The 17494-nt window shown below is 42.3% G+C and overlaps 1 protein-coding gene across 6 annotated transcripts in view; it reads left to right on the top strand.

Moving 5' to 3' along the window:
• Nucleotides 1-16994, top strand: part of POC1A (POC1 centriolar protein A) — a 78933-nt gene extending 61939 nt beyond the window's left edge. For all 6 annotated transcript variants that reach the window (XM_062008395.1, XM_062008392.1, XM_062008390.1 and 3 more), the window contains 2 exons: nt 6438-6578; nt 16757-16994. In XM_062008395.1, coding sequence (XP_061864379.1) covers nt 6438-6578; nt 16757-16855 — 240 coding nt within the window. In that variant the 3' untranslated portion in view covers nt 16856-16994. The remainder of the gene's footprint in view (nt 1-6437; nt 6579-16756) is intronic.
• The last annotated feature ends 500 nt before the right edge of the window (nt 16995-17494 follow it).

The raw sequence follows: 17494 nt of genomic DNA, 5'->3' as shown, positions 1-17494 counted from the left end.
TGCCAAACAGAGCCACTTGCAGGGATTAGATGCTACTATTTCTGTAAGCAAATACAAATGTCAGTCTTTGCATACAAGTGCAGCCTTCTATGTACAGACAGACTGGTTTCATGCAGGTTTGAGTACTGTAGCTGGCCAGTAGCTGTCACTTCTGTTTCTTTCCTTCCTGGCAGCTTGGTCAGCAGAGCTGGAAGTATGATGCTGCTTCACTTTAAAACACACAAACCCTTACTCCATCCACTTGCCTCTTGCCAGTGGTTCACTTAGGCTTTGGCACAAGAGTGCCTTGGAATTTGAAGGGATTTGAGATGTACCTTTTAACTCTTTCTTCATGGAGTTATCACAGACTTAGTATTTATTGGCCTATGGCAAAACATGGCCATTACTGTAGAGGTGCCAAGTTTTAATGTTTTAACTTGATATTTTTAGTAACACCAGTAGAGTTCTGTATAAATAATTTCTGTCCTCTTGTGTATGTAACCCAACTTACCTTTTGGTGTGAAGCAAAAATAAAAAGGAAGTAGTATTCTTTTAATCTCCCTTCTTTTTTCCTCCCTTCCCACCCAAATCTCCTGCTGTTATTGCAACCTGAATCCTGAAATAGGAGGTGAGCAGTGAAGAAGGTCCTATAAATTGTTTCACAAAGCTGATTAAATGTATCCTATTTCTATTTGTGCTGTGCTGATCTCACCAGTAGATGTGTAACAACGCCAGTCTTGAAGAATGTGGTTTGCTCCAGCACTTTCAGTGCTGCCTGGAAGTCAGAATGCTTTTCCAGTCTAGAGAAATGTGCTTGTGCTTGGAGAGCTGCGTTCAGCCAATGTTATTTTGTATGTGGCTGGGAGAAATGAGGTTACCTCTCAGTTGTTAATGCGTGCTCCAATCTAGCTTGGTGTACTCCATCTGACCTTCTTGTGGAGCTTACCTTGAAGCTGAGATGCTTCCACTGGATGTCACTGTTGCTCTCTGGGAACACATTTAAAATATCACTTTACCTGTGGTGAAAAGAACTCCTCCAAATAGAAGCCTTTTAGTGCTATTTCTCTCTCATTTGGATTAGTATAATTGGGGTCCGACTAAACAGTTTATGTCACCTTTGGGAATTTTCTACTCATCTCTTTGTTTCTAGGGATTATTTTTTCAGCTAAGAGTCTGAATTTAATTGCACTTAGTGAGTTTTAGTACACCAGATGTATGTATTGAATCCATTGGGATGTTTGTGTTGCTTAAAGGGAATACCATCTTTCTAGATACTTGAAACTAATTCTTGATAACATCATCTTCTCTTTAAAAATAAAAAGAGAAACCCAGAACAGTAAATACACTGTGAAAATTGATTTAAGGGGGCTTGAAGGCAGAGGTGAACCTGCCTTCTTCACACCACTCAGTTCCTCTCTTCCAGTGTAGAGGGGTGAAGAGAAGGGAAAGGAAATGTTTCCTCTGGATTGAATGATTAAAATCCTACTTTGTGTTAATAGGTGTAAAATTCAGATAGGTGGCTGCCCTGTCAATATATCTTCTAAATGTCACAGTTTAGAAAGTGAAATACCATTTTTTTTTCAACTGTCTCTTGCAATTTTATTACAGATGTGCACATGTTGTGTGCTTAATACTTGCTGCCCCACCCCCTGATCAGCACTAAAATAGCTGGCCAGAATGCTGTTTAGCCAGAACAGTTTTTGTAAGAGGCTCAGTAAGAGACCTCTGGAATGAAGGCTGATTAATTTTCCTCTTCCCCAAAGTAGTTGCACTATGCTGTCTTTAAGTGGTTGCTATAAATAAATCACTTCTGTTTTCCCTTTGTCACTGAGAGCTGTATTGTATTCTGAAACTGCTCATCTATTCTTCCTTTAATGTTCAGCTGCTTCTTACTATACTCCCAGTGTTTAATACACAGATGTTACAATAAGATGTTTAATGGCAAATACATTTGTTTGGTCACGCCAAATAAATTGCTCACTTGAACTCTGACTAAAATAAATTAAACCTCTGCAGCAGTGTCATTGTTTCTGGTGCCTGTCCCCGGGATTCAGCTGGCACTTTACCTTGCAGATGAGTCAGATGGGAGCACAGGTGTGTGTCTACTCATCAGTACTGAGACTGTCACAAAGCCAATGTGTATTTCAGAGCTCTTTCTATATTTTTGCAATGTTTTATTTAAAAGTGTGAGAATTTAAATCACTAAGTGGCTGGCTCACCATAAGATATAGATTGCTATTAGGAGAAGGATGACTAGTTGGTTTTCTTGTTTGTTCTTATGGACAGTAGCAGGGGCTGATCATTATTACAAAATTTGAAAAGGCTTCAGTCTGAGGGCAATTCAGTTCTTCCTCACTTGGCTGCACCTTTGCTTTCAAATGTACTACCCAGTAAGGTAGTACAGGAGGAGTTGTAGTCTGGCTGTTAAGGGAAAGTTTCCAAAGATTTGCCTCTTCAAATGTAAAGGGCAAAGCTTCCCCTGAAGGACCCCACTTACCATGCTTACCCATGCTTGCCCCCATCAAATGTGGAAGCTGAACTAAGGATTCAGGAGAGGCAGCCTTTTACTGTCTTTGCAATACAGGTTCACCCAGTGTCACTGCTGTATTTGAACTACAACAAAGTCCAGATGGGTGCTTGTGGCAGACAACTTGACCTTCTGAGCATCAGTTTCATCTTCATTAGAGAAACTGGGAAGTGTTTGAACTCATCAAAATATTTGACAACTTTTAAATCAAACAAAGCTCTAGGTGTCCATTTCGATTGAGGACACTTGTAAAATGGCCCAGCCTCTGCCCTGTGAAGCCTCAGTGATTTCTTTGAAGGCAAAGCTTTTCTTGACTGTAAAAAAAAAAACAAACAAAAAAAGACTTTGACATAAAAAACCTGAAAGGAATAAAAACCCCCACCAACCCACAAAATATCCTGCTTTTCTGCTTGATGCCATGACGGGAAGGCCACGCTATCACTGTTCTTCTCTGTTCACAAGGCTTCTGTTTAGCTGGTGGCAAAGGGGCATGCTTTGGGTACTGTGAATACAAATCTATTTACTTGGGGCCTCTTCAAAAACAAAAAGTGAGTTGAAATTAGTCTAGTGAATCTTCTCCAGATGGTTGCAAGCACTCTGCTCTAACCTGTGGAAAGTGCTGTGCTTTGGAGATGCAGCAGTGTACATGTCCATCTTGGCTGGGTTAGCCATCACCCATATATTTGCTGCTCTTCTCCTGTTCTGTACATCATGGGCTGCATTTAAGCTTGCAGTGTTTCTCCCTGTGTAGCTGAGAGTTTGCAGACATTTTCAGCAAGCTCCACCTTGCACTGGATGTGCTTGCATTGGGGAAATCCAGCCCTAAGCCTTGTTGAATGCTCTGTATAGGGTCTCTCTTTGAGAAGCCAACCTGGATGAGTCCCAGACTGCAACTTGATGCCATCAGAGCAGGTGGGATGAGTAAGAAGCTAGAGCAGACTGACTTCTGTTTCTCTACCTGCCTGTTTGTGGGCAGCAGTTCAAAGTGCTGTCTGTGGGTGTTGGATGCTGCTTCTTTGCACCTGCTGTGGCAGGTTAGGCTAGGCAGGATGTCCTTGTTCCTGGAAATGAATATTCAAAGGCCTTGGTTAGTTGAAAGTCTCCCCTTTGGAAGTTATGTTCTGTGACATATTGACATCATGTTTATTTGCTGGCTGGATGTGTCCCTGGTTTAGAGAAATGAGCTAACTCAGAATTTCATTGCTGAGGGCATTAGCTACAGGTTATCTTCTTGCTGATGATGGGCTGTAAAGAACTTCTCAGGCAGCTGTGGTGTTTGAAATGGGGCAGTATGCCATAGTGCCATGCTTCCATTTATAAATGGAGATATACTTCTGTTCTTGGGGTGCTGCCACTATTCAGTATACCTTCAGGAGCCTCCATGGGCTTTATGGAGGTGATTTGCTTGGCTTTTCATGGAGATGGTCCATATTCTGCTGATCAGCTCACTGGCTGTAGCATCTGTGACAAACCGCTGCTGCTGCCTCTGGCTTCAACTTCACATGATGAGGGACCAGCTGATCCTTAAAGCATCAGATGTGGGAACATCAATGCAGTATTGCCCTTGCAGATATGCCAAACTCTTAAACTTTGTGGACTGCAACAAAGAAAATACTCTAGTTCAACCCATCAGCTATTTATGAAAAGCTGTCTGACATATGTTATGAAGATAGAGGATGAAAATATGTTGGTACAGTCATTTTTTTGCTTCTGTGAGTCAGCTTGTTCTAATGACTTTTGAAGTGGATAGCTCATCATCATTTGGGGTTTTTAAGTGCAGGTTGTATGCAGTGTTAGCTCACTGAAATTTCTGCTGTGCCATGATTGACTGGCCTACAGTTACATCATCAAAATAGGGTAGCCTTAAAATAAGAACAAAGTGTGCTTTTTAATGCTGATTACACATCGAAAAGCAGTGTTGGGGTTGAGGGGTTTTTTGTTTGTTTTTACTTGTAAACAGAAAATAGCAGCTTTGGGAGGCTGGCTTTATCATCTCTGCAAGAACATATTTTAGTTGATTAAATCAATGCAATGGTGAGCAACCTGTGGCTTCTGGGCGGCCTGCAGCCCAGGAACAGTTGGAGTGTGGCTCCCATGCTGAGGCTGTGCAGTGTGACCCAGAGTGTGGGCTGTGTTGGCCTAGGGCCTGGAGATAATCCAAACTATCCAAGCAAGTGGGAGGAAGCAAATTAGAGGAGGCTGGTGTGGCTGGTACTGCTTGATACCCAGCTGCATCCCAGGCTTGTGGTATAGCAAAGAGATCCCTGTGGCGCAGTTCTCACATGTGTCCTTTAAACCTTTCCGTTCCTTTCCTGCTCTTCATGCCAAACTTGTCTTGTGATGCTTGACTGTATGAGGATAGTTTGGTTGACAGGGTCTGGAAGAATGGTCAGCCCTTATTGGACAGCAGCAAGCTGTTCTTTTGTCGAAGCCTACTGTTGCTGCAGCCTCTCTTTTCTCACTGCCCTAGTCTCTACCCTTCCCTATGTAGTTGCTTTTCTGTTCTTTGTGCTGCTTATTGCTTGCTTGGCCTAACTGTTGCCTAACCTCAGCCTTGGGAGACTTTCTGTGGCCTAAATCAGTGACCTTCTGCAGCACACGGTTTTTTAATGTTCATATGAATAGTTATAGATGTTATGTGTATTTGCACATATATATCTTCAAAATGCACTAAGGAGTTTGGAATTGGAAGTTATGTGAGCTGGTCTAAGGTGTTGTTGCAGCTTAGTTGCACATCTGCAGGTAGCTGGTATCAAATGTAGTGATGAGCAAGTAAATCAATACAGCACTGGTACATTCATGGTAGAATATATGAGAGAAGAGTTGGAAGCAACTCTTCATTTCTTGCTTACACTTTTAGAGACCATAATTTCAGTCTGTCAGAATTGCTTGCTGCTTTGTTGATTTGAACACTTCAGTCATATGTGAGTAATAAGTGCATGGGATGGAGCTGCAGCAGGCAGCAGGCCATGGAGAACTTTGAGTGCTGGGATCTTGGCTTTAGAGTAAAATTTTGTCTGTTAGTGTAAATTGAGAAACTGAAGTCTGCAGTTGCTCAATCAGTTGGCTACCTTGTTTAGTTAGATAAACTTCTCTCAGCTACTTCTACTAATGGTAATGCAGATAAGTAATGCAATTAGTGTTTGTTCTAGAAGAAAGATACTATTTGGAAAGAAAAGGAAAGAAGAATAAGTTCTCTAGTAGAGATCTATTTGTGCTTTTAAAACTTAATGTATTCTGAATGAAGTATTCAAGCCTGCATAACTAAAACAGTTGAGACTTCAAAGTAAACTTGTTCTTAACCTCATTGAGGAGGGAAAACCAGTTCAAGATATAAACAGAATTACTAAGTCAAAATGCCTGTTTTAATGCTTATTGGAACATCTTGCTCCTGTTGCACTTAACTGCTGTACAACATCATTGCCTTCTTCTAACTACTATATGTGGAGAAAGGCTGTTACTTTACCATTGGAGTGAAATAATGGGACTCAGGGTAGCTTACTTAATTATTCTAATTTGGATATAGTGCTTCTATGTGGCTCCCATAAGTCTTCATTTACCTGTACAGTCTGTGCCCGTGTACCACATGAACATGCCAAAGGTCTTTGCGCATTTAAAACTGGAACCCTGCAGGATTGCTCCGAGATTGTTATCTAAGGTTTGCCTTTCCTCAGGAAAGTTTAAAAACTAACGAAACCACACACACACAAGAAAACCCCCAGAAAAAAACCAACCCCTCCACCTGAGGAAGGCAGACAAGTCTACAGCAGCTCTTCCTTTTCCAGCTGTGGCAAGAACAAATCATTTCTTTTCTCCTTTGCCTGTTTTTAATAGCATAGACTGGCCCAAAGTAAACTGTGTTTTCATGACACAGAAACCCTTCTCCTGTTGTTTGCATCACAATAGCTGATTATGTCTGTTTATTTTATAGGTATCAGAAACGAATTGTGGAGTTCATCTGAAGAAAACAAAATCTCAGGATTCTGGTAAGAACCAAGAGCAGCAAGAGGAGGAGACCAGTCTCACAAATACCTTAGAGCATATTATGGGACAGCTGGATGTTCTGACTCAGGTATGATTTGCTCTTTAATTTTGTAATGAAAAGAAGTACCTCTGAGTGAAAGAATTGGGAATATTTTGCAATAGTTCCATAGAATAAAAACGTGGCTGGTTCAAAACCTCTGCTTTCTAGTAGCTTTTTGGTAAATCTGTCTTTATCTGCTTGTCACCTTATCTCTATCGGTTCCTTCGCATCAGTTTCCAGCTTAGGCCCTGCTATTCCCCAAATTCCTTTATGCTTTAGTGCAGCACAGCACTACTTGAGCCTGCTCTGATACCCTGTGCTATTAGCCAAGGATTATCTAAGGTGATGCCTAAAGAGTGGTTGGCAGTAAGATTCTGTTTTGGTGAGTAATCTGTCTCTCTTTCCTCTCCCATTATACTGCAGTATATAGGTAAACTGTTCAGATCCCACTCCTTTCCCCCCCACAATGTTCACCTACACAGTCCAATTTCTGCAGTGTTCTCCTCCCATCAACAAGTCTGGGCCCTTCTATGCCTCATCTCTGAAACATGCTTCTCACCCACATCCAGCATTAACATACGGCTCCTTCTCAGAGTCACTAAGCAATGCTTCAAGGGTACCAGCCATTAATGGTGATCCATCACAGCATGTCTGGGAGTAGAGCTGGTTTTTATTTAACTGAATAACTGTTTGTTGCTCCCATTAAGAAATACAATTTTTGATCATTGCCTGGGACTGAATTGAACGTTGTGGTGTGTTTGCTGCAGTATGGGAGAAGCAGAGAGAAGCCATGGGACAGTAAATACTGGTGATCTGTAGATGAGACTGTGGTTGTGGCATTGAAACAAACAAAAAAAATCTGCATGGGAGGGTTTTTCTGTGAAGGTGAGTTTGTTTCTGGGGAGGAACAAGCAGGCTTTGAACACTTGGTATTAAACATAATGATCCCTATTCTGAGTTAGCTCTCTGCTCTCGAAAAGTACTTGTCAAGAACTGTGAGATGATGGGTTGGAGGGCCTGTCAGAGGACTGAAGTCGGGCTGATTTAGGGGTAAAAAACATTCTAGGACCACAGACAGTCTAATATAGTGTAGGGTAAAACCCATTAGGTATTTTGGCAGAAATGCACTTTTTCCTATGAGCTCTAAAATGCTGAACATGAAGCAGGGAGAAGTCTTGTATGACATTGGACCCTCATGCTTGTGAGGAAAATGCAACCCAGTGTATATACAAAATATTTTATTACTGTTTTTACGTCTCCCAAGTAAGTTTGGAATGTGATCTTTATCTTTCATTACATAAATCAGATCCACGCTTCTGATGATGGATGTGTAATGGCTCCTTTTCAACTTCATAGGTGTTTAGAGGAGGCAAATATTGTGGTAAACAGTATGTGTGGGATTTAAACTCAATATAAGCAGTGCAAACATCTCTCTCAAAGATATTGTGCAACAGTAGAAAATTCCAAATATTGTTTTATACCTAGCAGAAAGAGAAATTGAGAGCAGTGGGGGAGGAATAAATTAGTGGGTTATAGGATAAAATTGGAAGTAGGCCCAAAATTATAGTAAGAGAGCAAAAAGCTGCCTTGAGTAACTCAGCATTCAGCAACCTTTTTGTAGCTTATTTGCCATCCAAGAACTTAATTTCCCATTGGTTCTAATATTTGTATGTTGTATTTTGTATTATCACCATGTTAATGCACTTGTAGGGGTAGATGAGCCTGACACACAGTTGAAATGGTTTCATAACTCTTCATTTTCCTGCAAGTTAGTACTGAAACAAACTGACACTAAACTTATGCATATGAGCATGGAAGAGCCCCTTTCCTAGAGGAAGGGAGGAGGCTCCTCAAAGAGGAGTGTTAGAGGCACACAGCAAGGCAGAGCTATGGAAGGTAGTTCTGGAGGGCATCTGCGTAGCCAGACTTTTTCCCAGTGCCAATGGCCTGTAACAGGAGAGGAGAGGAGAGGAGAGCCACTGCTATCCCTCTTTGGTGCAATTAGATGTTGACTGGGAGGACCTAAGGTGTGCTGCCAACTGCTAGAGGAGATCAGAGTGAAGTGGAAAAGAGTGGCTGGTGATATTGGGTTGGTTCTTTCCTGGCTTTTTCTGCTGAAGCACATCTGGGTGCTGCTCCCTTTGTGTAGCAGATTCAAACCAGCATTGTGGGGTTTAATGGCAGCTTTGGGCCTCCCGACTTCTTGTTGTAAAAGGAGGACACCACTACTTCTTCAAAAATGGAACAAAAACCTTTAATAAGTAGCAGGTGTCAGTATCTTTGCCTTCTTGAAGACGGGCTGAGGATGTACCAGTGCTCTGTTACAGATCATCAGCTCATCATTCCTGAGGTGTGCTTGTTTAAAGAGAACACTAATGGCATAGGCAGGGCCAGACCTTTGAAGGGAAACAACAGAGTCCTTGTGGTATTTCCAGAAACCTTCTGTTGACATAGCCATCCACAGGCTTTCCAGGAATTTAAAATTCGTTAGCTCTGTGGAAGCTTGGGTGTATTTCTGATGTGGTACCTTGAGTTCCTGCACTCTTTGTACTCCTCATAGTTTTCAGCACTGTGTTAGCATGATGTAATGGACTGAGGGGAGGAAACTTGCAATAAACTGCTTTGGGAAATTATGCAAATATAAACTACATTTATTTCCCTAATATTTTTTCCTTGGCTATTCCTTTGAAGTTTATCATGCTAAACTTGGTATCATGGAAAAGTGAGAAGGAGAAAAAATGCTTTCCATTTGTGCTGAAAGAGGTAATAGTAGGACACCAGCTGTCATCTCTTGCCAGTGCACAGCTTTGTTCTGAGCTGCACACTTGAGGCTGCTCAAGTCTTTTGCTCTCCAATTATCAGTACCTTGCCTCTGTTGACAGTGGATTTCCAGATGAAGTGAGGTGTCGTGTACTTGGAGACAGGGAGATTGTTTTGATTCCATTAAGAGGTCTCTTCCTGCCAGACACCAGCTGCAAGGAGGAGTGCTGAGGCTGTAGAGGCATTGAGCCCTGCGCAGCAGGATGCACTTGAGTGGACTTACTCCTTCAGTTAGGCACTTCAGTTCTTGTTAGTGAAAGATGGATCAGAAGAAACTAGTGGCTGTTGTATACCACATCTAGCAGTAGCTGCTACAGCAGATAGATACGGCCGCCTCATATCTACAAAGCTTCATGTTTATGTTGTTGACTCTGTGCTATGATTTTATTCTTAGAGGTTTTGGCAACTTTATTTAAACTGGTCTTTAGTTCAATGAAACCTTCCTCCTCACCAGAACTGCCAGGACATCTTATATTTTATTTGTAAGAAAATGGTCTAATGTGACCTGACAGGATCTTAATACTTTTCTTCTGCGTGTGGTTTGTGTTTGTCCGTACTTCATGTGCAAAGAAAGATGTTAATATTTGACTGACTTCTTCAGAAGAGTAGCACATGCTTAATAATTCTGCCTTGAAGTATGGAGTAAAGTTGAGATCAAGGCACAAACCAGTTGCTTCCAGTAGTTTTGGACGACTTAGATACCCTGGTACCCATTTGTGGAAAAGCAAGCAATTCAAATCTATCAAAGGAGTGAGGAAGATGAGAGAAATACGTGTATTATATCTTCTTTGCTCCTCCCTTTCCTGCAGCTTAGTATCTTGTCAATATCTCTCAATGTTAAAAAATCCTGTTCTTTACTAACATTTCAGAGGTGAAAAGGAGGAAAATGCAAAGTGTTTATTATTTATTGAAGACTGGATCTTAGTATCTCAGTGCCTATGTGAAAAAGTGGAATCAATATTAAAGTTTAAAGAGGAAACAAGGTGATTTTATCTCTTGGATAACTTCTGGAAAAGTGTATTTTGTCTGAAACCAAAATGAGCAGGTATTGAGAGTTTAATTAGTTCAAATGTGGGTTTTTTGCACTTGCAGTTGAAACTGCACATCTGAAAGATCATCTGTGAGTAACCATCGTGGCTGCTGTGGAAAACTTCATTTGTAGTGAATCATCCTTAAAGAGTTTGTGTACTCTTGCCATCACTCCAAGCACCTGCAGTTGCCATATTCACCCTGTTAGTCTATAGCACTGCTGGGCAATGGGCACTGAGGCAAAAGCTGCTGGCTTTATGCATAGAGGAGGATGTCTGCTCCAAATAAAGAGTTCAGAATTAGGTTAGCATAAAAGTTCATAAATAGCTGTGATAATCCACCCACAGGAAACAGCTTTGTGTACTTCTCCAAACTAATCTTGCACTGAAGCTGGGAGAAACTAACACATTGAAATGGAGAAGAGTTGATAAATCTGGAGAGCAATTCAGGCCTGAGCTGAAGGACAATTGAGTTTCTGTGAAATGAAAGGATTATTTCACTCCAGAAAAAACTGCAGAGAGGAGGAAGGTGAAGTTTTAAACTTAAATTCTTTAGCATAAAAAAAGACTGGGACACACATGTGAGTGTCTTTGCATTAAAACTGAAAACGTTTGTGTGCACAGTGCTTCTAATGAAAATGAGTGAAACCAAGTTGTTACTCCTTTTTTGATACATGGCCTCCAAAGCAAGTATTGGTGACAAATTAGTGTGTAAAATAAATGCTTTTCTGGCTTCAAGTAGCTACCAGTAAAGATCTTTTTTCGTCCTAAGTGCTGCTACCTCTGTCTTGTGCAAATGTTTTGGTTTCTGTGTTGCTCTCAAGACCTTGAATGCCCACTGGCTACAGGCAGACCCAGCATAGAGATGTGGAATTTGAAGCATGTTACAAAGGAAACCCAGGAAAATGAATGAAGTTGCTTTAGAGAAAGATTGAGGGAAAGACTGAAACACTTACATGAGCTATCTTCTTTATTCTGAAATAATCAATACACTCTCTGTAAATGAGCCTGGTGTGATATGCTCCATGCAAACAGACTTTGTGAGAATTCACCTTAGAGTTTGCATTCAAAGCAGCTGAAATGGAGGGGAGCTGCAGAACTTATGTAAAATATCTCTGGGGTAGCAGATCTTGTTTCAGTCTGAGCAGATGAGGAGCTATAATTTCTTTAGAAATCTTTTCACATTAAAAGACCTTAACAGTGTACTTGATCTCTGAGATGAAGGCTTTGACCACTAGAGTAAGGCTGGTCCCAGCATGCCAAGAGCCTTGCATGCATTATTTGCTACATGCAGTGTTAATAAGCAGGAAGGCTTGTTACACTCTAGGAGATGAAGCTTACTTAGTCTAAACTGCCAACTGTATGCTTGAGAGCATACTGAGTGCTGGTAGCTGTTTGGGTCCCATCTCAAAGCTGTGCTAAGATACAACTTGCCTGTGAGGAGGGCAGCCTAGCTTTCTTTAAGCATATTTGGTAATAGCAGGAGTCTGCTTTGAATTTCACTAGATGCAGTTGTTGAGATCGAAGGGAGGCTGACAGCAAGTCAGGGCAAAGCTTAGTATGATAGGAGGAAAAGCTACTTCTTACCAGACAGGCCCAGGCTTGAATCTCAGAGTGACTTCTGCTGGAGTTCTCCCGTGAGCTTTTTAATCTTGCAGCTGAAGTTTGGGGCTTTTGAACTATTGTTGGTGGAAGGAGCAAAGCTTTTTTTTCCCATAAAAGGTTAAGTAGGGCTACCCTGGCACAAACCCCTCTTGTGGTAGTTTATTTTACTTATTGCTTTAGTGTCAAGAAAGGACTCCCAAGCTTAATTTACCTGGGTATTTGCTGGATCCTGTCTCTGCAGAGGAGCATGTGCTCAGGACTGTATTTAGCAGGAGTTGGAAGTACTGTTTCAGTGATCCACATACAATAACTGAGGCCTCTTCTTGTCCATATTCCTCTCTTTAGCTACTGCATTTGAAGGTTAGCAACTCTACTCCTTTCCTGCAAGACTGTGTTAACTTTCCAGTATAGTGCCAACAGGTCTCCTTGATGCTGTGCAACGGTCTGTGGTCTGGGTGTCAGGAATTTGTACCCTAGAGGTATACAGGTACCTCAGAACCCACTCATTAGTACTTGCAAATGAGAGACCCTTGGGTGCTAAGACAGCATTTTTATGTTTACTTGCTATACTCCTTGGCCATGTTTGGGACTAAAATCAGCTCTGAAATTACCATTTTTAAGGGAAAACTGTAAGAAGTAATATCAAGGCATCTAGCTCTTTGAAAACAAACCAGCATTGCCCTTTCTTATTGCAGAGGGCAGAACTCCTAAGCCCACAACTCCAGGACAAACTTGACCAGTCTGTTCTCTGTGAGCCATCTCTAGTCTCCATTGTCCCTCTCCTGGGACGTGGTGGAGCGAGGAACCTGAGTGCATGGAAACATAGAAACTTCTGCATCTGTTGTATGCTGTCTTCATAAACTAACATGTCAGATGAGACAGAAAAATCTGAAGAGGTAGAAGTAATGTTTTTGCTTGGGCTATTTGCTATGTTAGTGCCCTACAAAACCTTTCTTGTCATATGCTCAAGAAAAATAGTGGATCAGGCTTTTAAGAATCTTTTTATTTAAGTAAAGCTAAGATAACACTTCTGCCTCTGTTGTAGATCAGTGGAGAGAGGGGTTTTATATTATGAACCGACAGGAATAGAGCTGTGTAATACTTCACCCGTACTCACACCTACTTGCAGTCAGTGTGCGGGATTGTGTCTCTTGCAGGCTCTGCGTTGTTACCTGATCTGAGTAACTGTTGTAGCAGCACATGGGTTTTGATGGGTCCCACAATTACTGCTGATCAACTGTACCTGCATTACATCCCTCATGCTGTTACGTGTGCTGCCTCAATCACAGCCAGTGTGGTGTGTGGCGTACTGAAACCCTTGTGCTGCTTGCAGGGCAGGAGCTGCCCTGTTTTGCCTGCAGAGCGTTCATCCCTTAAGCTGGTGCGGGGGCAAAGCAGGCAAGAGCAGGGTGATGGTGGAACAACGTTAGGCTCACTCAGCTGTGTGCTGCTTTAGTTAGTGAGCAGCCGTCTGTCTAGGTGGATCTGCCTCCTGCCAGGGCCTCCCACCACTGCTCAAGAGGGTTGCCTCTGCTTGCTTCTGTGGACTCTGCTTTTCAGGTTTCCTTTGGCAGTTGTAAAACTGGTTTCTGTTGGCATTCAGTTAACACCTGGGTTCTTCTTATCTGTAGTCCTGAAAAGAGGCAGGACTGATTGCCCCTCCAAAGCCCTGCAAAAGCCTCTGCCTTGAGGCTAGTGGTTCTTAAACTGTCTCTGCTACAGGGAAATGTTTAACCTCGACTAAGGAAAAGATACTGATGAAAGGCTCTTGGAATGGCATCACAAATCACTCTTGGGTTGAAGGAGTAAAAATAACAGGGAGGAATAACATAGGGGGCTTGTCATCATGTAAGCAAGTGTGCTTCAGTTTAGGTGTTCTGGGGGAGGATAGAGCTGAATGTTCCTCATTTAACTTAAGCAGCATATAAACTGGAACAGTGAACAGTAAATAAGAGGCAACTGTTTTTCCATAGTTTCTCATTAATGTACCCAAAGAGAAGAACAGTTTTTTTCTAGACTAAATCTGTGAAGGTGAATGAAAACAAATGTTGCAGGGAGTTTTCTTGTGGTGGGAAAAATCTCATACTCTTTCTGGTGTCCATAGTAATGCTCAGTACAGTAATGTAGTGTCAGAAATACTCTTTTAAAAAATAGGTTGATCTTTCTTCTCATTTACACCTCAGCTGTTATCCTTTTGCCAGTTTGAGCCAGAGCCTTACTAAATTGTCCAGCATTTACTCCCTGGTGCCTCATGAGGACGTGTATTGTGCTCCTGACACAGCAGGAAGCCTCGATCCTGGCAGTGAATCCTCACTGAATCTGGCTGACAGTATTTTCCTCCTTGGCTTCATTATTGGTTTGTTACCTTCTGAAAAGCAAGAACATGCAGGAGTTGAATTGGGTGCAGGTTAATTTGCCAACCAACAAGGATTTGCTTTATAAATAGCAACAGGCAATATTGTAAAACTCTCTTAGCTGCTAATAAAGAAGCTTTTTTGCTATGTAAATTACAATATAGCACTAACAGCAGCTGGACAGCACTTGTGCTTTCCCTTACCCTCTTCCTAGGACGTCAGATGCCCTGTGTATTTTGGGCATCATATATTCAGGTCTTAAACAGACTGTAGTCGTCGGCTCCTGCTTTGGACTTCCTGGATTTCATTTCTGACTGCTACTTTTCCACTTCTAGTTTCCAAAAAATACTCACTACAAGTTTTCTGCTTATACTTACATGCTATTTCCATTCCAATAAACATTTTCCTCGCAGCTTTTTTTCACAAGTTCAACACTTTGTGAAATCTGCTTTACTTGCAGTTAGTCCCCCTGGTGCTGTGTGTAACAGCACTTCACTCCTATTGGCAATAAATCATGGCATGTAGGAACCACAAGTAACCTGGGGCTTTGCTCCTAGCAGGGCAGTGGGACCAGTACATTAATTCAGTTGATTACCTTTCGAAAGGAAATTTTATGTAACGTTTCACCTCTCTCTTTTGTACTGAATCTTGAGTGACTGTTTCTTCTTTTTCTGATGTAAAAGCCAGGATCCCTACTGCTTTTCATTCTCTAATGGTTGCTTGCATGATTAGGTCTTTGCTGTAAACCCCTGGTAGACATTCAGCCTGCTGTGCTCTGCCCTGAGTAGATCTACTCCTGACCTCTGTAAGACAGCCACTAGGCAATGGCATGGCTGGCTATGGGAAAGCTGAAATCCTCTCTGCTTTCAATAGACGGGAGGGTTCCTGCTGGCTCAGGGGCACCTGGAATGTCACCTGCTGGCTCCACAGTATTTCTTCTGGTTCTCTGTGTTCTCAGTTCTTGTGCCTCAAAGGGGGCTGGCAATAGAGGAGGGAAAAAACCTGAAATGAAGCTAGTGCCCAAAGGAATATTTAAGCAATGCTGGGTTTGTTCTTTCAGGTGGAGCTGTCTGCAGTTGCAATGCTGTGGTAGGCAGCAGGAGTTACCTCTTCTGCCTTGTCACAGGTCAGGGGTACATGTGTGGTAGCAAAGCTTTGAACTATGTTTGAGGATGGAAAAAAGGGTGCATAATGGTAAATGCTATGATGCACAGCCCTTTCTGACTTTGTTGACATACCATCTTGCAAGACAGCTTTGCTATAGTGCTCAGTGTTGTTCTTACCACGTCAGTTTTCTCCTCCCCCCATTCGTCTCATGCCCCAACTCATTTTATGGAAGACTTTCCCTAGTCTCCAGTGGCCTCAGCCAAGCTGTTTCCTCTCTTTGTGCTTTCCCAGCTGTAAAATGGGAATAATGAGACCTGCTTTCTTTTGTCAGACACTTAGAGATGTGCTTACGAAACACGCTATTAAAAGGCTTTCTATGTATAACTTCTATACAAACAGCGGCTGCCCAAGTTTATTTGAGTTACTCCATTAAAGTCCAAGGTTCTGAACATCCTTTGTTTTTAACAGAGGATGTTATTTATGCAGCAGAAGTGCTCAAAATGTGAAGCTATTGATTGTTGCTGATAAGTTTATGGATATTAAAGCATTAAATCATCCCAGGCTATTATCAGCTGTTCCTGGTGCCTTTGGAAGCTGGAAGTGGTTCTGCATAGCGAGGTCCCTTGATTACCTCGGAGTGATCAATAAAAGGTTTTCAGCAGAGGCTTTTATTGCCACATGGTTAAAATGTTCTTCCTGTGCATCCTGTACATGATGACTTCAGCTCAAGGAGAAAGATCCTTCGTGGGGTAACTGGATTACACACAAATATTTAGGCATTATGTTGAGGCAGATATTGCCACTTTGGCTTTCAGTTCCCCTCCGTCGCCTGATGTGCTGCCTTATGCTGGGAAGGTTTTCTTGCTTGTCGTGCTTGTCCAGCGAGTTTTGTGTGTGTTGATTGCAGCGAACTGAAGGCAGTAGAGGCAAAAGCAGAGAGGCAAAACCAAGCTAAAACTGAGCAAAACGGTTCAAACCTTCCTTCTCGCCTTAGCAGAAAAGTGTCTGGTGGCTCGTGAACGTGAAAGGACAGAACCTGTCTGTGAACGGAAGTGCAGAGCCCAATTTGAAAGCATCAAATGCCAAAAAGAGTGTTTGGTGATGTCTGCAGAAGAGCTTAGAGCCTGCCAGCCCATTTCTCCTCTCTGAAGTTGTGTGAGGCTCTACCTTGCTGAAATGCTGATAGCAGAGTTGAAGCCCTGAAACACCTCAGTATACTGCTGTGAATTTAGCATTTTGCTGCCCACTGAGAGTACAGCCTGTAGCTTGCCTTTGTGAGCTGCTCACCAGCAGCTTTTGTTTTGTTTTGCAGACTGTTTCCATCCTGGAGCAGAGGCTGACACTCACTGAAGACAAGCTGAAGGAATGTCTTGAGAATCAGCAGAAAATCATTCAGAGCCAAACGAGCTGATTTCCTGAGAGAAGACAGGAGCTGAAGGTGTTGGGGGGGTTTGAGGTTGTTTGTGTTCCTAACAGACTGTGTGACTTGCTTTAATGATTTAGAGTGCAATCTATTTTTCAATTGGAATGTACAGTTATTGTATCTGTAAATAAGCTTTGTTACTTTACTGAAATAAAAGGAATATTTTATTCATAAGTGTAGATAAATGATTGTGATCTGTTCCGCAGAGACACGGCAGCCAGCGTGTGGTCTGAGTACTAACTAGGAAGGTTGCATCTCTCCTGCCTTTGGTGCTGCTAGGTTACTTTTAAAATGTTTAAGCATCTTGGAGTTACCAGATGTCTGGCTGAGGGTGTATTGGGCTTGTTGCTGAGGTGTGTGCTGGCTAGAGGTGACAAAGAGCTCCCAGAGGATTTGGTGGCAGCAGGAATTCACCTCTGTTCTCAGACTATAGTGAGCAGGTGAGGTCCCAGCATCAGGGGAAGGGTCTTTTCGCCCCCAGGTCCTGGCAAATCTGACAGAGCAAGTGAGACCCTGGGTGGTATTTGTGCAGAGGTAATTGAATCCAATGGTGAGATTTAACCTGCTCCCCTGTTGCAATTGCTTGAGGCTGCAAGAGAGGCCCCTGCGGGTCAGACACAGGGTGGA

The sequence above is a fragment of the Colius striatus genome, chromosome 15, assembly GCF_028858725.1.
Source record: "Colius striatus isolate bColStr4 chromosome 15, bColStr4.1.hap1, whole genome shotgun sequence".
NCBI lineage: Eukaryota > Metazoa > Chordata > Aves > Coliiformes > Coliidae > Colius > Colius striatus.
Note: the sequence above shows the minus strand (reverse complement) of the source record. Positions and strands in the feature narration are given on the sequence as shown.